Source organism: Python bivittatus, unplaced genomic scaffold (assembly GCF_059951505.1).
Source record: "Python bivittatus isolate LINGU-HERP-01145 unplaced genomic scaffold, Pbiv_v1 ctg000850_np1212, whole genome shotgun sequence".
NCBI classification, from domain to species: domain Eukaryota; kingdom Metazoa; phylum Chordata; class Lepidosauria; order Squamata; family Pythonidae; genus Python; species Python bivittatus.
The window spans coordinates 64,662,684-64,688,092 of NW_028277112.1; the positions used below are offsets into that span (position 1 = coordinate 64,662,684).

General features: G+C 38.6%; 1 protein-coding gene across 7 annotated transcripts in view; it reads right to left on the reverse strand.

The window, feature by feature from the left end:
- RNF38 (ring finger protein 38) overlaps positions 1–25,409 on the reverse strand; it is an 86,365-nt gene that overhangs the window by 8,250 nt on the left and 52,706 nt on the right. For 2 of the 7 annotated variants that reach the window (XM_088130472.1, XM_088130473.1), the window contains exons 3-7: positions 10,625–10,818; positions 8,298–8,508; positions 5,601–5,768; positions 4,280–4,450; positions 1,421–1,585 (exon numbers count right to left, since the gene is read on the reverse strand). In XM_088130472.1, the coding sequence (XP_087986598.1) occupies positions 1,421–1,585; positions 4,280–4,450; positions 5,601–5,768; positions 8,298–8,508; positions 10,625–10,818 (909 nt within the window). The other 5 variants (XM_025164067.2, XM_088130474.1, XM_025164068.2 and 2 more) reach the window with 5 other exon arrangements.

Genomic DNA, 25,409 nt, shown 5'->3' on the forward strand with positions numbered 1-25,409 from the left:
TGATGGATGACCTCTGTTGAGATCCACATAGGAGCAGAGTATCCCTCTTGAACCTTTCTGACCTCTCAGAAGCATTCAATAGCACTGACTGTGGTGTCATTCCAAACCATCTGTAGGGGTTGGGGATACTATCTTTCATGGTTCTTCATAAGCAGAAGGGGCCAGTTGGTAGAGGCAGGGAGCATTCCGTCTTCTCAACCCTATTATTTAACACCTATGTGGTATCACTGGAATAGGTCATCTGACACTTCAGGATGAGTTATTATCAACATCCTGATGATACCCAGTTTTATATCGTGCTGGCTTGGGTCAGAGATATTGTGGAAGTCTTGACACAGTGCTTGTACACTGTGAAGGTGCAGATGGGATGAAATAGGCTGAACTATTCAATGCTATTGCTGGATTCAGAGATACAGATTGTGGCCAGAGAGGTCTTCACCCAGCTTCAGTCCTATTTGGAGCAACACAGTTTGTCTACAGTAAAGGCCCTGCCTGGAGACCTTTACAAAAATAACTCATACCTTAACCATGACTAAACTATAGATACTTAAATGGGACTACTTTTGAACATTGCTAGAAAACTGCAACTGGTACAAAATGCAACATCCTGCATAATGGGGGGAAAAGCATCCTTAAATAGCTCCTTTATAGTGTAGACACTAGCTACCAGTAGGTTTCTAAAGCACCGGGTTTAACTTTGAAAAATCTGTGTGGTTTAGTTCCCAGATTATTTCCAGGATTAGAGCCATCTCTTTTGCGTACAAATGGCCCATCCTGTATACTCATCCCAGTTAGAGATGCTTCATGGCCCCAGTTTTTGTGAAATGAGATGGCTGAGACCCCGAGGCAATACTTCTCCTTGGTGGCCTGCACCCTTGCAAAGTTAGACCCACACTTTCCTGAGTGGTTTTCTGAAAGGCCATTAAGAACAAATTCTTATGGTTATTTCTTACGAGAAACAGTGTTGCTGCTAGTTTATGTAGGGTACATATCACCCTACATTTATTTATTTATTAAACAAATTTATATGGTCGCCCATCTCACACAAGGTGAGTCTGGGTGGCTTACAGAATTAAAACTCATAAAACAAAACCAATAAACCCCCCAACCCCCTGGCAGCAACAAATACACTCCGATTAACCAGTTGATCGGCTCTGCATCAGCCTGGGGTTTCCAGGCCTGCTGACAAAACCACATCTTCAGGGCCTTATTTTCATTCCCTGACTTTGCAGGGAGTCGTCATTGATATATATACTTATATAAGTATGTAAGTATGATAAATATATACTTCATACAATATGCTCAGAAATGTGTATTAAAAAACTAAAACAAAAGGTTTTTATTAAATGTAAATGTAAAACAAAAGGTATTTATTAAATGTATAAGAGCTCATGGCAGTATATTTGAAAACATTACTTACTACTCCAAATGACATCTCTTGATGTAAAGGGTCATGCGCTAGGAACTGAAGAGGAGCTGAGGGAGGCAATGTTGGTGGATGGGCAGAAGGTGGATAGGTGGTAAAACCTCCTACAGGAAGATGATCTCCAAGTAACTCTACTTCATTTTCTATCCTTTGGAGAGGCTAAGGAAAAAGAAACCAGGCATGTCAGATTACACTTAACATTTTAATTATATGGTAAGTTGACTAATTAAACAAATGGACAGTGCATGTTTATACTGTTTTCAGGGCAGAGCTGAAGACACAGAATCTACTGCTTAAAATTAACCTTGCTAATTTAAAGCATTCATTCTGATGCTAAACAGTATCAAATGTAATTAATTTGCTGTCTATTTTACCACAGGTGCTGCCTTACTATACAGTAAACAGGTAGTTCTAGGTCTAATGACCGTTCAAAGTTATGACCATGCCAAAAAAGTGACTTATGATGGTCCTTGCACTTACGACCACTGCATCATCCCTGCAGTCATGTGATCAAAATTCAGGTGCTTGGCAACAGGCATGTATTTACAACGGTTGCAGCATCCTGGGGTCACGTGATTGCGATTTGCAACCTTCCCAGGGGGCTTCCAACAAGCAAAGTCAATGGCGGAAGCCGGATTTGCTTAACAACTGCAGCAAAAAAGGTCTTAAAACCGGATGCGACTCACTTAGAGACCACATCATTTTATGAAGGAAGTTCCGGTCCCAATTGTGGTCATAAGTCAAGGACTACCTATATATGACACAACTTTTTTCTAGTATTGTACAACTGATAGCTTTTAACTTCTTTTGGCATTTAGAATTAAAACTGTGGAGTCCTTGGTGTTGTCTGAGCTTGGTTGTTTTCTTGCCAATGTTTCATTACCTGTCTAGGTAACATCTTCAGTGCTTGAAGGGAGTGGGGTTTGCTCTCTGTTTATATACCCCAAAAAAAGCAAGCCCCACCCCCTTCTAGCACTGAAGATGATATCTAGACAGGTAACGAAATGTCTGCACGAAAACAGCCAAGCTCAGAGAACACCAGGGATTCTAAAGTTCAACCCTGAGCTACATACATTCTCTTCTAGAGTTAAAACTGTAGACTAAGAGCTTTCAGCTGCAGCATGATGGTCTTCCTCAAAGTAAAGAGACATCAATAACCTCAAGAAAGCCCTGTGCATTGTCTTGAAACTTCATGTCACCTAAAGTTACAACAGGCTTTTGTGCAAACACAGCGACTATGCAGGAGCCTCTTCCAGTTTTGCTGAACATACTCTAGCAGTGCTCCCCAAATTTAGTAAGCACTGCTGCAGAACAGTGAGAAGGTTGGGTAGTTCTCCAGGAGAAGGCTAAGCAAAACTTTTTCTAGCAGTGCCCCCTAAAGCAGGAGACTTCTGGCTCTCGAGAACACTGCTGGAGAAAGCAGAGAGAAGAGCATTACTTCACAGCAATTCTAAGCATTCTCCAGCAGTACCTGCTGTGCTGAGGAGGAGCTATAAAACAGAATGAAGTAAAACAACATGGTTGCATTGCCGTTAGAAGCTAGTGGGCTCCGCTGTTTTGCAAGATAGCTTTAAGAGAGTCCATTCAAACTTTCAACAAAGCAAAGCACCTCTTTAAATGTTTTTAAAAAAGAATAAGAGGAATGTTTTGCATGTTGCATTCATAGGCACAAAATCACATTTTTGTGTTTTTGAGATTTTGTGGGATGTGGAAGATTAAGTACCTTTGCCTTGCACATGTAGCTCCACTCTTATCTGGGCATTTTCAGATCAGGAAATAGCTGTGCTAATACCAAATTTCAGAAGTCTAATCTCAGAATTTTATAGGATCTATAAATGAGGTGCTAGAAGAGCATATGCAGACCAGAAGTTGCCTAATCCCGTTTTAGGAAAACCTTGGGTTACATGAACTCCCACTGTAGTCTAAATTAGAAAATTATAAATATTTCTAGGCAGTGTGAAAAACTAAAACAAAGAGGACCAGGAAATGATATACCATACTTCCAAATTAATAGCCTTCTTGGAACAGGCCAACCTAGTATCTTAGTAACAATGGGCTTCATATGCTAACCATTGTCACCTCAATTTTGGATCCCTGCCTCTGAAGAGCCTTTTGAAACTTGGTCTGAATACTCCTGAAAAGCACCAGGAGATGTTGTTTCACCATTACAGTGAGACTAAAAATATATATTTAAGGCTTTTTAAAAAAATTCTCTGTGTGCATAACAAGAGATGTAAAGAGATTTATGGTACATTCTAACCGAAGCAGAGCTATATTTGCATTCTGGACCATTTAAAGAAAGCCTCCTATATAAAATAATTCAATACTTTCATGGACTGGAAGTAGCATTTTTTCCCAGGTATTTTGCATAGCTATTTACTCATATTACTGTATTCTGTATTAATAAAGATTAGCCCCACAGTAGATTAATTTAAGACAAAATACCATTTCAATTTAAGGCAAACAATAACGTTTAAATTTATTGATTCAAAGCACTGAAATTTGCAAAACGTAATCTGAAACTGCACCTAAAATTCAAAACCCAAACCCCAGTGACTATTAAAAGAGAATAGCAACTGATTTATTCTTTCCACATTCAGATAGGAAACCACAGTACACACTTAAAAATCCATTTTTAATTCTGTTCCTCTATCAAACTTGGAATTAAAGTTATTAAGGCTAGATTGGTTTTTGTATATCGGAGACTCCTATACTAGAAAATTTGTTATCACTCACAGAAACTTTCAATTTAATAGTGGAATAACCCTTGGCAGTCAGCCACCAAAATACGATATCTTAAATACAATATGCCAAAACCTGTTACTAGAAGATTTTTTTTAAAACAATACCTACCGATCGTGATTGCTGTGTTTGAAAAGGAACAAACTGGCCTGGAGGTGGCAAATGTGGAGCATGGTGTGGGGAGAGGTGTGGAGGATGTAAGAGAAATGGATCACTAGAAATAAGGGGTGGGAAAGCTGCATATGGAACCGGCAAATGTTGAACGGAACATGCTTGAAGCATCTGCAGAAGATAAACATATATAACCTTATGTGACATACAGTATTTGGATGCTGTAAGGAATTAGATAAAATAAAGCGTTATTTATTTACAAAACAAATACTGTTGCAACAGTATAGATTATCTCCCTCCATGTTATTAATAAAAGCAACATTAATTATGCAAATTAAGAAATAACTTATGGTCTTGTAGAATTAATCTTTCCTAGGGAATTACATAAACTCCAATTGTTTAGAAACTAAACAATTAAATAATTACAAACTATATAAACTCCAATTGTTTAGAAATCAAGAGGAGAATTTCTCACAATATTATTATTTGGAATCTTTTAAGTCAAATTTAAGCAATGTTACATCTCTTCTGTAGGAACTGTAGGTACTAGTGTAAGACTCATAAATTCTTTTATGATCACTGAACTGTTATGTTAGTAAGTCAATTTCAATAACTGTGCACTGATGTATTTTATTCTATTAGGTTATTAACTATTCAGGGTAACATGATATTTCACAGTGAAGGGAGGGTAATTTATGAAAAATCTGCCTGGGATATCAAATATAGGAAAGACATTTTATTTTAACCTTAAAATAACAGTTCTGAAAGAATTCTCTGAACCAAAGTTCTTAAAAATAGTAATTAAAGCCTCCCTTAGGCATGGAAGCTGGCTGGGTGACTTTGGGTCGGTCATTCTCTCTCAGCCCAACCCACCTCACAGGACTGCTGTTGTGGGGAAAACAGCAGGCAGGAGACTTAGGTATGTTTGCCACCTTGAGTATATATAAAAAGAAAGGCAGGATAAATACTACTAATAAAAATAATAATAGGATAAGATAGGCATTCAGAGGTTAGGCACAAACTACTTTATGGAAGTAATATTCAAAACATCAAGGGAAAAAAACCCCTAATATTCCTCTTAAAGTAATTAAGTTTGTGAAATAGACCTAACAGTTATTTAAATACACGATGATGCACTGTTACACAAAAACGGATTCTTAATTTTTTTACATGCAACTTAAATGTCACTAAAATTAAACTTCAATTATTTATATTTATAGATATTCACAGAATTCAGGTCTAAATACATTTCTTTAAAGCTGTCTGCTCTTCCAATTATTTTCAGCATGTATTTCATAATTAAAATTAAAGAATTACTTACTGGAGGAGGCACACTGCAGACAGGGAGGTGCTGCCCACTGAAAACCACAGAACACCCTGGGACCTGCTGCGTGTTGCAAGCTGGTATGTGCTGACCTGTGCAAAGTGGGATCCCATGTGGTGCTACTGTGGTCACTGTATATGAAACAGGGACTGTGCCCTGGTGAATCTGAGAACAATGAGAAGCAATATCAATATACAAAGATTAAAATAACAGGAAAGCCTGAAGTCATTGGGATTCTGGTTTTCCACAAAAATATTTTAGCAGGGTTGAGAATCACCTGCCAGCTATTATCAACTGAGTATCTATTTGGTAGCAATCCAACATTTCAGCAGATATCTTTTCATAACAAAGAACAAAATCTACCTCTTTTTAATTGCATCAAGGCAATTGACAGCCACAGCTAAAATATGATTCTTTACTCCTCAGCATTGCAAGAATTATTTTTACTTCACATCCAGATATAGAAATCATGCATGAACACAATGAACACATACCCAGTGTCCTCACTTGTAACTCTTTTTATAATACTGCTCCTACTTAAACTGCATGGTTTATCTTCTGACCATGTGTGGAGCTCAACTTTGAACAGAAATATCAGATTCAGATTAAATAAACCTAGCCTTCTATTTATCTAGTGGAACACACTTCAACCACCCAAGAGTGCCCCTACACTTGCTGTAGAAAGACAGCCTCTGTAATTTTACATACTGTAATACTTCAAGCTCAGAGAGGACTGTTAGCTTGCCATGTTTGTTAGCCACCCCAATTTTACAATTCTGGGCAGTGTACAATAAAGAAAGAATCAACCAAGATAATACAAGTAGTAAAACAAAATTCAATTAAAGATACAGCAAAAATATACATATACAGAAGTAACCAATCAAGTGGACCCAAAAGCTGATGGGAAAAGAAAGGTTTTCATGATCTTCCAGAGTAGAAGATGGAAAGGTGCCTTCCAAACCGTCTGGATATCATATGCCTCATCCAGGTCCCATAAAACTTACAAGGGGAAGAGATTCTCAGGAGGCCTTCCTGAGATGTCTAATTGGATGAGTGGAGATAACTGAGCAAGGTGGTTCCTGAAATAACTCACTGCTGCACTGTACCATTTATTATTTTGGAGTCTGTTTTCAAGACTTAACAACAAACCAACAAAATGCCATCCTACACTAAACTACATTTTGACTTACCTCTCTTCTACAAGCAAAAACAGCATGTGCACTAGCAGAAATATTTAAAAGCAATTAAACCCTTTTCATATTAAAGATGAATCAGAATGTTTGTACTGCAGAAGCATACACCTTCCCCCTACAGTTGGGGACTGTATTTTATTTATTTCAAATGGGCTCTGAAAGCACAGGGAGTACATTAGCAACAGAGTAACATTAATGGAATGGGCAGTGACCCTGAATTTTTTTTAAACTGGGTGTTATATCTCCTCAAAACAGATGTATGCATTATACCAGAGATACTATCTGATTTTATTGTAAGAGTGAGGAAGAGCATGTACCTAAAAGGCCAGCAATGTCCAATGATCTTTTCAAAGAATCTGGTAGACCCCAAACCCTAGCAATAAAATGCCATGAAGCCTTAAAACATATTAATTTAAGCCAACTTGAGAACTGGTCTAAATTTCTTCCTCACACTACATGCAACAGGATGGAAACAATTTAGAAACAGAAAATTACAGAAAATTATAGAAAGAGACAAACATTTCTCTGCACTTGTTTCTGGTCTGCCAGTTGTAGCTGGCAGAACATTTGAAATAGTTGGAGTGCACCAAGTTCAGAATACTTGCATCCCAACATTAGGAACATTCTGCCAATTGTCATTATTTCTTGTATAATTGTGACTCTGGAATCCTTGTTGATTCACTGCCAATGACCCAAAGATTAAGTGATAGGCCCTGATCAACCTTCTGCCTACTCAAGATCTAAAGTGCTTTCAGTCCAGATCTAAATATCATGTTGTATTGTGTATGCAAAACTAAAAATAGTTACTGCTGCATATGAACATAAACAGGCCTTCTGGCAGCCTAGGTCATCCATATGAAATCTACAGTACTCTACATTCATTGCAACTCTAAGGTTTAAGGAGAATTTCTTTGAGAAGACCTTCATGATTACAGAGGTACTATCAGTATGTCATCGTTCAAACATAATCCATCAAGTTGTATGATAATCATATATTAGACTATCACAATATAACGAAAGAGGAGACTGGGCAATTTCTTCTGCCTTTCTACAACCGGAATAGTTAAAAGGAGTGTCTAAATATAATTAAACTACATTTAATATGCCTGGTGGATTAATTTATCCTACTTTTTGGAAGATTTGGTAGTCTCAGAGCACTTGCCACACCTGCCAGTAATACCTACACACTGTGCTGAGGCACAATATAGATTATGAAAATTCATGTGAAATCAAGAAATAGACCACCACATTTCTGGAGAAATGAGGGAGAGTTCTGGCCTTCCAATCAGAGTTCACTAAAGTGTGACTACCTTGTTTAATCAGGTTGCTATTAATGCAGACACACAGTTATCCAGCACAGATAGCAGCACAAACAAGAGTGACTCACACAGAATCATAGAGGTTGAGTCCTTCCAATGTATCCAGGTAATTGGAAATATTAACCATCAAAAAGTATTGGATATCAGACATCTGGAGAATGTTTTTCTATCTTTTCCCATACCTGTTCATGGATGTCAACCATGACTGCATTCTGCTGTGGTGGATGAGCAGCTGGGTGCAACATACGGGGAGACACATTTGGTGGGTGAAAGGCTCGTGGTTCTTCTATTGCTTGTTGCTGTCCATAAGGAAGATGGTAGTTTTCATCTTGACTAATGGAATTATGTCGAGACAGTCGATCTCTTCTTGCTCTCTGGCGTCTAACAGGAGGGCTATAAATAATCAAATGGGACAAGTTTTATATTTTGAACAGCTATGGTAATTTCTATTTTTAAACTGACTACATACTGTGGATATGTACTTTTATTCCTGTATTCTTACATTTCTCTAACCATAAAAATCTGAATGCACTTATATTTTCTTCTGGTGCAAAAATAACATAATCAAAATAATTGGGTCAAAATTGCCATATGGTCCTTTTCTTCTCAGATAACTTAGTAGCAAGAGTGAAGGTCAAGCTGAACTTAGCAGATGGGTCAGAGGCCAGACAACTGATTCTGTGATGAGTACTGCCAGTTGGCAAGCATTTGAGTACTGAGCAATTCAGTTATCTTCTTTACACTCTACAATACAAGCGCATAATAGAGATTATTACAAAATCTCTGCTTTCTACAGTATGATTGGATCGGTGAAGGGAAAAGATATGAAAAGAGGAACACAAACTTATTAGCAATCTGGAAATATTCAAAACCTCTGAATTAATTTATACAACACTTAAGGTCTGTGATGAACAGACCGTGGTGACTTTTCCAGGAAAACCTTAGAAAAAGACATACAACAACTGATCAAGCTCAAGGTAAGCTGATATGATGGGGGTAAAATGTTAGAGACTGAAATGATCATCTAAGTGAATATTTATAAATAATTTAAATGAATCTAGCAAATCATGATGTGCCTAGTAAAGAATGGCACAATTTAATTATGTTACTCTACATGCAATTTCTTTTTCATTCATACGCTAAGCTACTTTGGAAACAAAAATAATTTATTTTCAGCCCAAACCTCCCTGTTAGAATGTGATGATAAAACGCAATACAGTATATGTTATATTTTGTGTTCCCTAGAAGAAGCATGTAATACAAACATAAAGAAAAAAAAATACGTGCAAGTGATAAAATATCTTATTCTTGATAATTGGGAGTCCAATTAAGAATATCATCTTTCTAGCAAAACTTGCAAAAATGTGCTACTTTTTCAGAAATGAGAGAATCTGAGCCATGCTAAGCTATTGATTCCTCTAGTAAACATAAAATACATAGTTTGATATATGATATCTGCCTTCAGTGTTTTATTCTGTATTTTACAATTATTTCAACAACAAAGGTCAGGGCTGACTGACCTTAGCCTACTCACATTTACTCAGCTAAATCTCTCTCACAGTTGTTGTGAAGAAAGAATAGAGGAGGCAAAAGAAGGTAAACATTTGGATGTCAACTCTGATACCTTTGGATGAAGATGAACTAGATTCCTCGAAAAACAGTATTTAAGCTAACAACTAAATCTTTTGGACAACCAAATCTAAACAAATTAGGATTTACTGAATATAAGAAGCAACTCTTCAATAAATTTGTACAGAAAACTAATTAAGACTGTAGATAAAATTCACTGTCTGTGATATACAGTGGTACCTCGGGTTATGAACGCCTCTACTAACGAACATTTCGGGTTACGACCAGCTTCGGCAGGAAAAATTTACCTCGGGTTACAAACTCGCCTCGACTTACGAACCGGATCCGCGGCCATTTTCCCTGCTGCCACGTGGTCGCGGCTTCCTGTGGGTGAGGTCACGGTAGCAAGGAGACGTTCGGTGAGGCTTGTGGTGTGTTTTGTGGTGTTTTGCGAAGGTTTTTGGTGTGTGTGTTAGCATGGCTCCAAAGAAAATGCAGAGCAGGCTTGGCAGGAGTAAGGCTCTGAAGAGAAAATTGCCTCGGGTTGCGACCAAACTCGGGCAGAGGGTGGAACGGATTAACCGGATTTACATTGAACCCTATGGGGAAATTTGCCTCGGGTTGCGACCAAATTCGGAGGGCGGAACGGATTAACCGGATTTACATTGAACCTTATGGGAAACTTTACCTCGACTTGAGACCAACTCGAGTTGCAACCAGAGTCACGGAACGGATTAAGTTCGTATCCTGAGGTACCACTGTAAAATGCTAAAATGTATTTCTGGCATACACTTCATGAATTTCATAAAATTAAGACTCCCTAGCATTAAACTCTGAAGTGATTCTCTGCTATACACTACTATATAACAATAATTTTAATTTGATACTTCAAAAACTATGTTCTAAATCAAGAATATGACTGTCCTCAAGAAAAGCTAACCTCCTTCTGTTGCGCGCAGGTGTGTTGCATCGTTCCCCTGAGAAGTGATGTTGGCTTGGTCGAGCTGAAGGAGGCTGCCTATTTGATGTCATCTCCCATGGTCGCATTGGTGGTGATGGGGCTGGTGATGCTGCTGCGTAGTCAAAGACTGAATGAGAAAGGCGCTGTCTCTTGGGACTTGGACTATCTTCACTCTATGCAACAGTAAAATGATTAAATTCACAACTGATGGGTATCTCAGAATTAACATGTAAGGCATTACTTCAGGAAATTGTTTGATTCCAAGAAAAATACAGAAAAATTAATTATTTAGCTGCATATTATTATTAAAATAATATAGTAGTAGTAGTAGTAGTATAACTTTACTGATTAGTCAATTGATCATATCAAAGTAATGGGCATCAGCCACAATAAGATACAATAAAATGAGATAAGATACACTAAGGTAAGATATACAGTTGAGGTAAGGTAAGATAAAATCAAGATAAAGGAGTGAGATAAAATAGTATAAGATAAAATAGAATGCAGAAATATAAAATAAGATGAATATTAAAATACAGAACAGTATGAGTTTAGGTGAATTCATCACCTTTACACACAACCCCAATGTGTTCTATAAAATGTGTTCTCAGTAGACAGCCCTAACTATAAACTTAACAGTTCTAATGACTACATATGTGTTGGTGCCCTGAAGGAATAACGGCACATCTTCCAATATTTTTTTTTCTTATGCAAAGATTATTTTTTTTCTAATTATGCAAAAAATTGGTTACAAGAGTGACAACAATTTTAGAAAGATCTGTTATGCTAGAGTAAAGGTTACTCTTTGTTCTCTGGGGCAGCACAGTTACTGTTTGCTTATTTTTAAAAAAATATGTCCACATAAGCATTAATTTCATGCCAATATGCTCTAGGCATGTGAATTATTAAAGAAGCTGCAGCCAGATGGAGTTCCAGCTCAACACATGCTCTCACTACTTACTAGATACACAATTTGTTATGTAGCCAGGCTTTGGCCTTCTATGTTAACTCCAATCTATCACTTACATATTTTCTTCTTAATGTAGCACACATAGGCTTTCAAAGAAGTACCAACAGGATGTGACAAAGTGTTCTGGAGCAGATATGGGTACACTCTCAATACCTCCTTAAGTCAAATGCATATGACTCCAAAGATACAATCCCTTTAAGGAAGCACAAACAGATGTAGTGTGCACACCTGCTCTGAACTATCTGACATCCCTAGTCCTCACCTGACCTAGATAGTGACTGGCTATTACTGGAGACTGCAATCACAGTAGGACCAGCTGGAAGAGCACCACTTGAAAAAGGGCACATACTGAGCACAAGCAGAGAATTAGTATATTATGGTATTACAAAGCTGAAAAAAATACAAAGGAAAGGGTAATGGTGAACATGAGCAAAAAAAAAGAACCTGTGATGGTTCAGGAAAAGTTTTGCAGGAAAATGCACAGTAACTTTGTAACGTATATCTTGCTTTTCAACTGCAGTTTATCTTCAAAGTACAAATATTCAACCAGTACTGCACATGCTGCCCTGGTTATCTTCCACTGTATCTCAAATTCAACAGCTCCCTGAACACTAGTGAACACTCTACTTGGTCAAGATAATATTTTGTTAGCAAAGTCACTGCCAATGTTCCAACTCAATTTGCTCAAAGACTTAATAAACACAAAACAGTTACATCATCAGAAAATACATCAGAGCAAAAACACATTATCACTTCCCTTTTGCTCATCTTGAATATTAACTGGCTTATTTTTCTTTTGAAAATAATACACACTGTCAATACAATTAGAAAACATGACATGTTTTTGCCACTCTAAAATATAATGGTAATAATTTGAAACATTTGTATGTCTGCATAGTTGGAACTGTGATCAAATGTATTAATCAAATCAAATACATACACATAGGCATAACAGGTTGGGTAAAGTAGCTACCTAAACAATAACACAAACATTGAACAGAGATTGTTAATTGTCAATGTGCAGTGTTTTTATCCCAGGCATCTCTCATCACACTGCAGAAGAGGATTAGCTGTTTGGTGGGCCACCAGCTAACTATGCTGGAAAAGAGAACAAGCAAGAAGATTCTTTCCTAGCATGACTATATCCACACAGGGCTACTATGGCCAAAAATCTCCTACCTAAGATACATGTAAAATATCCAATTCTTCATATGAATTAACATCGCTCATTATTATTGTTTCAAGTGCAATGAAATAGAAGTGAACTGGAACATTTGAACAAATTATTTAAGTTGTTTCATCTTCCTACCCAAGAACTCAAATCACTAATAGGAAGTTGTCTTGGAAAATAAATGTAAATATTATCAAGTATTTATAAAATTTCGATCACACTTTGTTATCCTTAAAAAGAAAACAGCATTATTTTTGAGCAGCCTTTCCTATCTGGATACACTTCAGCTCCTAGAACTTCCCAGAAAGCAAGGCCACTGCTGTGAACAATGGGAGTTGAAATCCATACAACCAGAGCACATCCAAGTTATACCTAAGTGTTCTCAAGCAAGCAGTACAATAGTTACAATTGGAATAGGAAAGGAGTATATTTTGTCCTCTTGTATGTGAACCTTTCATAACAGAGCTTTGTAAAGATACACTGTGATGCCTGAAAGACTTAGAAGCACATTACATGAGCATTGACTCTTCAGAGGACAATCACTTAAATATGGTCAATAAATCATGCTTGGTAGCAGAAATACAACAAAACAGCCAACCTCCATTAACTTTGCCCTAGCCTACCCAATTAAAGCTTCTGCCACCATTTTTAACATTTATTCCACCTTACTTTGTTTAAAAAAAAAAAAAGGACCAGGGACTGGTTATGTGGTACTGCATAATGTTGCAAGTTCCAAAAATATGAAAATAAATGTTGCAGTATTTCAAGTTTTCCCATACCTCTCTCAAGTTCTTATGAGCTTTTCAACAAGCCTGCAATCATGAAGTATTTAGAAATATTCTTTATTTTGGGATTCCACAGACATCAACAAGTGGTATTGTAGGTGATCCAATGCCACCTCTGAACTGATAAAAACTCTTAAAAACAAACAAACAAACAACCTTTGAAAACCTCACTACATTATCAGATTGTATTCTCTACCTGTTTCCCTCTTTCCCAGCATTTTTTTTTTTTTTTTTTGCTGCTGCTGCTGGAAACAAATTGAACCAAACATCTAATTCATTTTTTTTAAGGCAAGCACAATTTAAAATAATACTTCTGTATATTGTGGCTGGTGTGGGTCTTCCGGGCTGTGTGGCCATGTTCCTGAAGTTCTGTTTCCTAACGTTTCGCCAGCACCTGTGACCGGCATCTTCAGAGTGCAGGAGCAGACAGGAGCAGTTCTCTCTGTGCCCAGGGTGATGTGACCCTTTTTGTGTAACCCAACCCCCCCACACACCCCCAATCCCCCCTCCCCCCCCTCAGATCTCTATAAATACCCACAAAAAGGGTCACATCACCCTGGGCACAGAGAGAACTGTGCTCCTGCACTCTGAAGATGCCGGTCACAGGTGCTGGCGAAACGTTAGGAAACAGAACTTCAAGAACACGGCCACACAGCCCGGAAGACCCACACCAGCCATCGTATGCCAGCCGTGAAAGCCTTCGACAATACTTCTGTATATTATTCCATTATATGGAATATTGTACGAACTGGTGTTACTAAAAATCCAGTTATGAAAGCCACAAAGCCTACCTTGCATCTCTCTTATAGTTTAATGTGATAGAACTATTATGTGTAGTATAATGTGTATTTCATGTGATCTGATCAGAAAATTACTAACTCTTAGAATAAAAATAAATGTGAAAATGTTATACTGTATAATGTTATAATGTTGTCAATTGTATCAAGCCATCTTAATTCCCAATTTATTACAAATGGTAACTGAGGTCTAGATAAATTGGATTCTATCTCTCTATACCATGGGTGCATAAACTGCCGACCCTCCCAAGGTTTTCTGTCTTGCTTACCCCTCTCATTAACTGCAGTTAATTTTTTGTAAGTAAATTAAAACTGATCCTTAGTCTTAAGAAAGGATAAATACAGATGGATGTGGAAATCAATTTAAGTCAATAAGCATGTAAGAAAATGTATTCTTTTACTGTCAACAAAGCGTATAGCTTTAACAGTGCCAATTTTCTCCCTGCTCCACTCCTCCAAACATAGTTTATACTGCAAAGAGGTTGTATAGTACTGTATGCATAACAGTAGGCATAGGAAACCTGCAACCATCCAAGCAGTTCCAGCCAGCATGGCCAATCATGTGAGTGAAGAGAGACCTTGGTTGAAAAGGAATATATTCCTCCCTAGTTCTGACTTGAACACACAGTATTTCATTCCTTTGCAAGTTGGTCTTGGCAGCTGAGATCTGTGTTCATGTTTGGGAATTGTTTCTTTCTCTCCAGGGAGCAGGATTCTGGACTATTTTTTTTAAAGTGGTGTTAACTCATAATGAAAGAGCAGCAATCAAAGGTGGGTTAGGAAATATTTGTTTACTAATTTGTTTTTGGTAAGATGCCTGTGCTTTTCCTATCTTATCTTAATTAACCTGTATAAATCCTCCCCCAACACAACATCTTGAAATTCTGAATGCTATAAATACGGGATTTGGTCGGTTTATCTCTCAGTTCTGGAGTTAACTAATTTCTCAATGTCCTTGTCTTCCAACCCTTGACCCAGCTGAAGCTTATGCTGTGCAGTAAGAGAATGAAGCGAGCAACTAGTCTTTCACAGCTAATCCAAAACATTTTCACTGTGGCAATGACCAAACAGAGATGCATCAGAAAGGGCCACAAAAGCATGAATGTAGCATGTGGAAGACCACAGGTTCCTGTATCTGCTCCACAGGATGGTACATTTCTGAATTAAGATGTTAGCTTTTTATATGCCATATACCCACACTATGCTGTTTAATTTCAGCTGACATTTTCAAATTAACTAGTTGTAAATCTCAGTCACTTATAACATCAACCGAACTAGTTTTTCACAAAGCTGCAAATGTATCTGCATTCTTCATGGAGCTCCACTACTGATTTTAAAAATTATAGCAAAAAATTATTTGGGCCTACCAAAACTATTTCTCAAACATTTTAATGCAAATTATTTTTAAAATTCTTAGCAAACATTAAAAACAGACCTTAGAATGTTTTTCCCCTCAAAATATCAAATGTTGATGAGATAGTAAATAGCATTATTTTCAAGAATCACTAGCTATATACAATTTATTCTCATTAAAAAGTATTGTACAATGTGCTTATAATAGATAATCCATAAATGCCTTGCAGAATATAACTATGCACTTTTAAAAAGAGAGGTGGAATCAACACGATGGAATTGCCAGGGAAGACTGACACACTACTTATCTGCCAATTGCAAAAGCATAAACCATAGAAGGGCTCACAGATCCAGGCTGCAATCCCACCAAGAGACAGTTAATCTTTTAAAACTGGGTTTAGAGCCAGTTCAAGAACTTATTCCAAGATTTAGAACCATTCTAGGGATAAAAAGACTAACATCTCCTTGGCACATAAGTTTGCTTATTATTTTTAAATACTTTGCTACAGGAAGCTAGCAGTCAAAAGTTGTAATATAACATTGTTGCACCATGTGTTCTGTTTATGTTTCATTTTCTTTCTAGGTAGATTGTCCATATGCATACTAGTTTTGCTATTTTGTTTTTGAGCTTTGTAGACAGTGCAACTACACAAAAAACTGTACTATGCAAACTTGTGAAGTCACCAATCAAAGAACTATATTAATATAAAAGTATATTGAGAATAATAAATTAATCTGTTTATGGTCTGGATTACTGAATTAAATTAATGCTTATAGCTAACATATTGTCCTAAATTCTGTTTTTCGAAAAAAACTGCAAACTTTGCCTAATTGTTTTGTCCACTGTTTGCTGTGGGAAATCTTTTTTTTTTTTTTTTTTAAAAGCCTGTGTACTTTTTCTTAAGTCTGGATGGTCACTAGCTCTCACCATGGATTAACCCATCTATTTTTGTAATCCAGAAACAAACACAACAAAGCAAGGGATTCCTTAGAAGTTCCCACTGTCCCTATATGAAACATTCAAAATGTTTGAATTCAGGTCATTTTTTTAAATATGAAGCACAGCCCTAACTACACTAACTAATATTTGCAACTGTCAAGAAAACTGTATTGATGTTTGGAACATATTAATCAATATTTAAGTCCTACAAATTTTAAAATGAGAGAACAAAGCCTGAGTTTTATCCCCAAAAGGGAATCAGTAAAAATTAGCTATATTATTGTGCTTACTTACGATAAACCACTGTTCTACTCACTTGATTATGGCTTTGCTTTGGAAATTCCTAGTATTCAGGCATCAAATAAAGCATTGTGCTTACTGTAAGCATTTAGAATTGCCCAGTTCATTTCTATGTAAGTATATCTATACTTTACAGGCATGTGCACTGCCTACTCATACTCTTGATTTGTATTAAGACAGTATTTACTTATAAACCAATGTTCAAATTATACTACCTATTAATATGCACATTAAAAAAAATAGTACACTAGACTATCGATTTCAATTTTTCTTAGCAAATTTTTCTTGATTTTTTAAAGAAGTTTCAAATTAGGCACCCAGTTAGAATTATTTTAAAGCAAAGCTGGACCAGTTAGGCTCTTTCCTAGATGGATTTTCAGAGCCAGCATCTCTCCAACTCCACATCACACTGTCAACTCAGCCAATCTCCAGATACAATGGACTAGCTCCAACAATTGTTTATTTTATTCTACTTCTAACAATGTTGGCAAAATTAAGTAGGATTAAAAAAAAAATCATATTAGATAATTTGGGACAACCATATGGCAACTGACAGTTTACTGATACAAAAGTTTAAAAAGCAAATGATATTTCCAAACCTAGGAGGTAGTTCCTTAATATTTATGAAGAGCATTGGTCTAATCTGGCTTGTCATCTATAAAACTTAATTCAAAACAATGACATTATTAGATTTAATAATTATACTTAACAGATGGGAATACCCCTAACCTCAGCTACAATTTCCTGCAGATTCTTAATTAGGATGTATCCAACACTTATGCAAATGGATACATCCAATCTTTCTCCCCCCCCCCCCCGCACCCCTCTAAACTTCTGAGGAGAGCTTAAAGCCTGTGCAACTTGGCCTGGAGAGAATCTACAAGTGAAGGGAAAAAAAATACCACAGAACACAACCCACGGCTTCTATGAAGCTGAACAGTTTATAAACATTTATAAATAGCCAGTGTTACTATGTATCTCATATATTTCTTTTTCCCCAACCAATGTCATCATATGAACGTACAGGAAACTTCCTGGACAGTAAATACCTATATAGAACTTTGGTATTTGCCTGGGTAATAATAGTGCTTGCAGATATTTGGGGACAAACCATGTTTCCTGCCTTGATTTTAAGGGGAAAAGGGAAAAAAGTAGTAGTTGTCATACTGCAAAGGAAATATTACCTCCTAAAATGGCAGCACAAGCTGTCTTAGAAAATAAAAATGGGGGATTGCCCCAAAGTAGAAATAATAGATTAAAGAGGCTACAGGGGATCTGCAACTGATTTTTAGGGAGGAGGGGAAGAGGGAACTAATTATGTCTCCATTACAGCCATTTTGTGAATGGACCAATTTCCCCAGCATCCATTTTGTGAAAGCACCCACAACACATTCTGGAATCATATGACAGACACGCTTCAGAACATTTTGAAAAACAGGCATTGCAGTATATATAATTGAGAGAATATATATCATGAACATTTGTCATTAGTCAATGAAAATGATAAAAAGCACAATTTATATCAAATGTGAAAATACACAGACAAGATAGTGGTTTCAAATGCAAATCCTTGAGATCTGACCTACATGGGGTGCTATCTAACCTAGTCATGACTAGCTTTTCAAAAGTAACTTAGCTTTTATATAAATATTTATATAAGTATGCAATGTGTCTTCAGGAAAACTGGTAAGTATGCAATTAAAGAAATTGTATAGCTTTTCCATAATCCATGTAGACACCATCATACAATTCCTTACACTCCTGTCACACCAACCTTTCTTTTCATTCTTCACTGAATACTTTTTCCTCTCCCCTCCAATGTTTTCTCTCTGTCCACTCCACCTATTTCAGAAGAACAACATATAAATGCTTTTTGCACCTTGACTAAAACTGCTACTAAAAAGGCAGGGCTGTAAATTAGCAAATATATAAGTACTGTAGTGTATTAATCCCCCAATATTACATATGGGTCACTGTTGTTGTTTTTTGGACAGTATTCAATAGCAACCTCAACCTGAGGGATGGAAAGAGAATGGCTTGGAAGCACCAAAATATCACACGCTTTTCTTCAAACATATCCTTTTAGAACAGACAAGCACTAATGTGGAAAAATGGAACATAAGATCACAGACAGCAAACTCTCAAACATTAGAAAGTGTGATTCAATGAACTATCCCATGTCAGCTTTTTTTTTAAAGTAGTCACTGTGCTGTTTCCTGTCCCCTTTGTACATGTTATATTTAGCAACACCAGTAGCTACATACAATTGATGGTAAATAAGTGTTGAAGGGGGAAGGTGGTACAATGATGGATGTTTCAGTTAGTTGTTATGGTCTTTCTTGACACCCTCCTCTTTCTTCACCATCAACATTTTAGTTTTAGGTTCTACTGGTTAGGAACCTGCCTTTCTCCTCTCCAGCCCCATGAAAATACAGCACTGCCCCCCTCCACCAAGAAACAGAGAATTAAGGGATGCTGAGGCAGGGTGGGAGACACAAAGGACAGGCCTCCCAGCACATTCCTACAGCCATTCAAAAGGCGGGGTGGAGGGTGTCAATGCGTGCCCACACCGCCTCCACAACCCTTCTGGGATCATCTCTTTTAACAGGTTCCGTAATGGTCGTCTGCAGCCTGCATTTAATTACTTCCCTCACCAAACAATAACAAACGTTAGCACCCTCTGAGGCACCCCAGCACCCCACAGGGCGAGAACGCTTCGCTCAGGGCGGTGCGAGGAGCTCCTCCTAGACGAGACCCTCCTCCCTTCCTGTCAGCTCTGGAGGCAATTTGTCATCGGCGGGGAAGGAAGAGGGGCGGGGGAAGGGGCGCGAGAAACCAAACCCCGATCTCCCCTTCCCCACCCAGGCGCCGGTACCTTACGGGAGCTGCGGGGGGTCTCCTTGTGTTCGGGGGCGGCTGCCACCGCTTGCACCAGTAGGCCCGGGTCTGCCACACCACCCTCCGCAATGGCTTCCCGGATAATCAGTGCGACTCCATCCGCCCATCACAAGAAAGAACCCGACCGCGCCGCCTCCCTCAATGAGCGCCCGACCGCGTCGCCACCAACGTTCTCAGAGCCTTTCCCCTGCCCGGTTGCCGCCAACATCCAGAACCCACCACCTCCGCCGCTCTCCATGATGCTCTGGTCCCACCCCCTCCCTAAGGAAGCCCTCCACCTACCACTCAGCCGGCAGCGGAACAGTGACGTCACGCCTATTGACTTCCTAGCTTACCAATCGCCGTTGCCAAGCCAGCCTGATCGCCTGCGAGCCCTCCGGCTCCACCTCCTCTCCGCCCCCCACCCCCCAGCAACCGGAGGACTCCTTCCTTTGTTTTAGCTCAGTTACGCGGAGCCCACCAGAGAATGTCTTCTTTACGTCAGCGCGGTGACGTAGGCCTAACAGCCTGCACGCGCTGGAGGCTGTTGCTTTTAGGAAAGACTCCCGCTCGCGGCGCCTGCGCACGTGATGACCGAGTGGCCCATCCCTTCGACGCCTTTCTCCTTTAAGAGGGCGGAGTCGAATCTAGGGAAATATATATAAATATACTTTAGTTTCAATTTGTTGCGACGCTTCCTCCATTTCTCCGCTCCCAATGCTTGTGGAGGTATCAATCGCTCAGCTCCTTTGAAGAAGCCTCTGCCTGCAGTCTGCCTTGGAGCTGAATGGAGGGGCTGTTGCTTGACTGGTTGAAATTAAGACAAAAAAATCAGAATATGTGCCTCTCTTTTAAAACACCCCCCGACCGCGGTGTCAAGCAGCGACAGATCACCGCCACAGAATTTGGGGGGAAGGGGGCGGGAGACCTCGAAGCGCCCCAAACCTGTTTCACCCCTTAGCATACAATTCACTTTCTATATCCAAAGCTGGGATGGGGAAACGATGGGATGTTCAAGATGCGTTTCATGTCACACCAGGGGAAAGGGAGAAGCAGATGGCAAACTCCTTTGCTTAAGTCACTCTCCCCCTAAATCTGTACACACACTATGACAACATAATTTTCGGGAGCTTCAATGCAAAAGATGAGTTAAGGGAGTGTGTCAAACATGCTTCAAGACGGCCTGGATACGATGAACCTGATTTTGCCTCCCCATAGGAAACAAGGGGGACGAAATCTCAAGCTGTCAGCTCAAGAAATCCTTCTCAGGATTGTAACGCGTGTGGGAACTCGCCTACAATACTTCCCTTTTAATACCTTGCCGAAGCCCCAGTGAACCCGGAGAGGAATTTGTTCCAATCAGCCTTTTAAATAAACGGTTTTTAAAACAAAAACAAAAAACACCAGGAGACCTATCCATTCATTTAACAAGTGATTTTATTAAGAACAAACGGTACTGCTGGAATTTTGTGAAATCACGTTCTTTCTAATAGAATCAGCCTATCTCAGCTATATATCCATGCAAGCTTGATTACAGAGTTAGAAACTTACAAATAAAGTGGATTCTGATTTCATATTTGTGAATAAAAATGATCAGTAAATAGAATTGTACTAAAAATTGGGTATCGATGCTCTACAACTCAGTTATTGACAAGCAACTGTAACAATAGTCGTTTCCCTTTTCCTTTACACTCAATATGGGGAGGGGGAAATGATACAACTTCTAAGGTGTAAGTTTGAGAAACAGAACTCATAAAAAGTGATACTGAATGTCTCAATGAGAATGGATAACAAAATTCATTATTTCAAGGCTAATATAATTTTGGGGGAGGGGTGAATGTGAGAGAAGAAAGTATTCCAATCCTGTCTCACCTCTTTGCATGCAATCACTTTGTATGTTCAAAGCTCAGCTGCCAAAATCTGGGATGTTAGGAATGCATCTTCTACCATGCCTATTTAAAAATTAAAATTGGCCACCCCAACAGTGATGATAGGCCACAGTGTCATTGGCTAATCTGCAACTTAGTGTGTTAATGTGGCCCACAGAGTAGGGTTAATTTATAGTTCAGTGAATCATGTCTAAGGTAACCATGGCTTAGCATGTGTGAATATAGCCAACATGCTGATTTAAATGTATTCCATAAAATCATAAATATGCTCCACATCATCTGTAATACTTACTGCTCTCCTAATCACAAAGCACCCTACAAGCCTCTTTAAATGACTGATCAATATATAGTTAACACAGGGCTACCTATACACTAACAGCCTCCCCCCCCCAAGTTCATCTATTTGTCTTTAGCAATTAACATCCAAAACTCATTAACTCAAAAATCATTATAGCTCTCTAATTTTCAAGTCTGGCTGCAAGTTACTGTAAACCCAGGAATAGATGATTTACAAGCACTTCTATTTATTATTATTTTTTTAATATAGCTGCTTTTTGTTGGTGTTTGGGTTTTCTGTTTTATATAAAAAGTTTAACTCAAGTAGAGAGTACTAGATGCAGTGGGGAAACACACCATACATAAAGAGCAGGATACATGGCTTCCCTAGCAATCTCTCTTAAGGAGGATCCTGCCTTTGAGGAGAAAAAATGATAGCAGTGTGGAAGAAGAATGTTGCTGTAGAATACAGAAGATTTGGTGGGAAAGGGCAAAACTTCCTTAAGGAAGTCAGAGGTAGTCCTTGACTTATGACCACAATTGGGACTGGAACTTCCGTTGCTAAGCAATGCGGTCATTAAGTGAATTGCACCCAATTTTATGACCTTTGCTGCAGCTGTTAAGTGAATCACATGGTCGCTAAACGAATTTGGCTTCCCTCATTGACTTTGCTTGTCAGAAGCCCCCTGGGAAGGTTGCAAATGGCAATCATGCTGCAACTATCATAAATACATGCTGGTTGCCAAGCACCCAAATTTTGATCATATGACCATAGGGACGCTGTGACTCTTGTAAGTGTGAGGACCGGTGGTTGGTCACTTTTTCCAGTACCATCGTAACTTTGAACCGTCATTCAATGAATGGTCATAAGTCGAGGACTACCTGTATTTAGCTTTCATCAGAAACGGTTTTATTCATTTACAGTCCAATACAGTAAGTATGTGGTACACAATTTTTTTAAAAAAGGGCAATTAGTAGCAAGGGAGAATTCTCAGGAAGCAGAACAGCCACCAGTGCAAGCAGAGTTTAAGTTCATTACTTAAGCTGGTCCATATATTTGGGATACTGATTACTCAGTCATAAATTCAAGTGCAAAGGCATCACATTCTGTTCACCAAAAAATGTGAAACTTTTTTACTGCCTGAGAGCACTGCTGTAATTTTAAATCATGGCTAAGATTTGTATGGGAACAAAACAATGCAACTGAAAGAGCAGAGGGCAAAAGTAACATGAAATGGCAACACTGCAAAGGAGCTGAAGATAAAAGGGAAGACTAATCTGGGTACAGGTTCCCCTCACTGTTCATTTTTTCTAACAGTGAAATTTTAGATAGCTAGTAGATATTAAAGACAGCATTCAAACATTGCAAAGATCAGATACATCCAGTGAGTTGCTCTACTTTATCTAAATTAACTTAAGGATCATATCACACATCCCGCACATGAACACTTTAAGTGTGTGCATAAATGTTTTTATCTCAATGATTCATTTGATGAAGTAAGCTGTCACAAAAATATGTTTCTGGAGAACTAGAACTTGGCAGATAAAGTCATCCAAAACTGCATTACTAATTATTGTAAGGCTAAAACCCAGGGTATTTTGCGTAACTGTTGAAGCATGCAACATAGAAAATGTCTCCCTGCAAAGTGAATCTTCCCACTGCACTAGAGCAGTGTATCCAATATACAAAGTATATCCATCCAGCATTACTGCAGAGTGCAAGCCAAAAATACCAGGGTAGCAGCCTGTTTTTTGTGTGCAGTTGTAACAGAACATGCCATTATCTAGTGCTGCTGCCAGTCACCATGGGAACCACAAGCAGCTATATTAGTTCAGGTAGAAACAAGTAGTAACGGTTTGAATGCACTTGGAAGAGACCAGAAGCTGGTTTTATAGTAGTCATTGCTGGATTTTGGAAGTATTTAAAAAAAAAAAAAACAACTTTCCCTCAACTGAACCCCAACCTGATATATGTATATATGACTATGTATTAAATATTTTAACCACTTCTTAAAAATCACCAGTTCATTCAGGAATATTCATTCAGCAAGTTTAATATTATTCAACTTGCTCTTCCAGATGCTGGATTTTTAACTGATGGAGTTTATATGTATGTGCATAAATGTGCACAGAAGTGACATCTCCTAAGCAAGTGCAGTCACTGCAGGAAAACTCCTTATCAGTAGTCTGCAATCTAACTGCTGGCAATCATAAATTCTCACTCCATCAAGTGGAAATTCTGGGACAAAAATATTTTATTGTACCTGTATACGTATGATAAACATCTAATTCACTGGGGCCTCGCTAGCAAAAGGGATATCAAACTGTCATATTACTTTTATTTCTAATACAGCATTAGTGTGTGTATGCAGGATGCAATGCCCCTCTCTCTATCCAGTACTATTATGGGGAATTTGCTAAATTTAGCTAATATTTAATAAATATTTAGTGGAATAAAAGCAATGTCAGAGAAAAAAATACCTTAATTCAAAAAGCACTACTTCCCAGAGTTGACAACTGGGAATCCATGACAGCTAAGAATAAAAAAGCATTCCCAAACTACAAACCTGCTCTTTTAGGGGAAGTGTAACTTCTTTTAAAATAAGCCATACTTCAGTCCCTGGGTCCAATTTTCTGTTTAACAGTGCATCAGTATTGGCTGGATTTAATCTCAGTTTGTCCTCCTTCATCCAACCCATTATTAAGAAGGCAACGCTGAAGGTACTGATTGCTGAATGGATAGCAAGGAGCAGGAGAACTGCCCGTCATCAGCAGGCTCCTCTGTGCAGCGGTTTCATGAAGGTGCTGAACAGGACGGACTGTGGGACACTGGAGATCAGTGGCCCATGTGCTAACAGCAGCCTACCAACATCGCCTCTTTGACCCAGCCTGACAAGTATCTGACAAGGAGCAGAACCAAGACAAAATACAGGCAGTCCTCATTTAACATCCACTCGCTCAGTGACTGGTCGAAGTTACAACAGTGCTGGACGAGGGGTACTTACAATGGGTCCTTGTAGTTGCAGCTGTTGCAGCATCCCTGTTGTAATAGGATCACGATTCAGATGCTTGGCAACCGGTTCACGATTACAGCTTTGCAGTGTCCCATGGTCGTGTGACTGCCATTTGTGACCTTCACTGCCAGCTTCCGACAAGCAAAGTCAATGGGGAAGCTGGTAGGTGGTCGCAAATGGCAATCCCACAACTATGGGATGCTGTAACCAAATGGGATTTGCCTAACGATGGCGACTGGGACTGCTGGAACTGCCATCGTTAAGTCGGCACAGTAATGTGACATCGCAACTTATGACTGCGTCGCTCAGTGACAGAGTTCCTGGTCCCAATTACCGTCAGTAAGTGAGGACTACCTGTAGTGTCCTTAAACCCAATCCCACCACATGGTCTA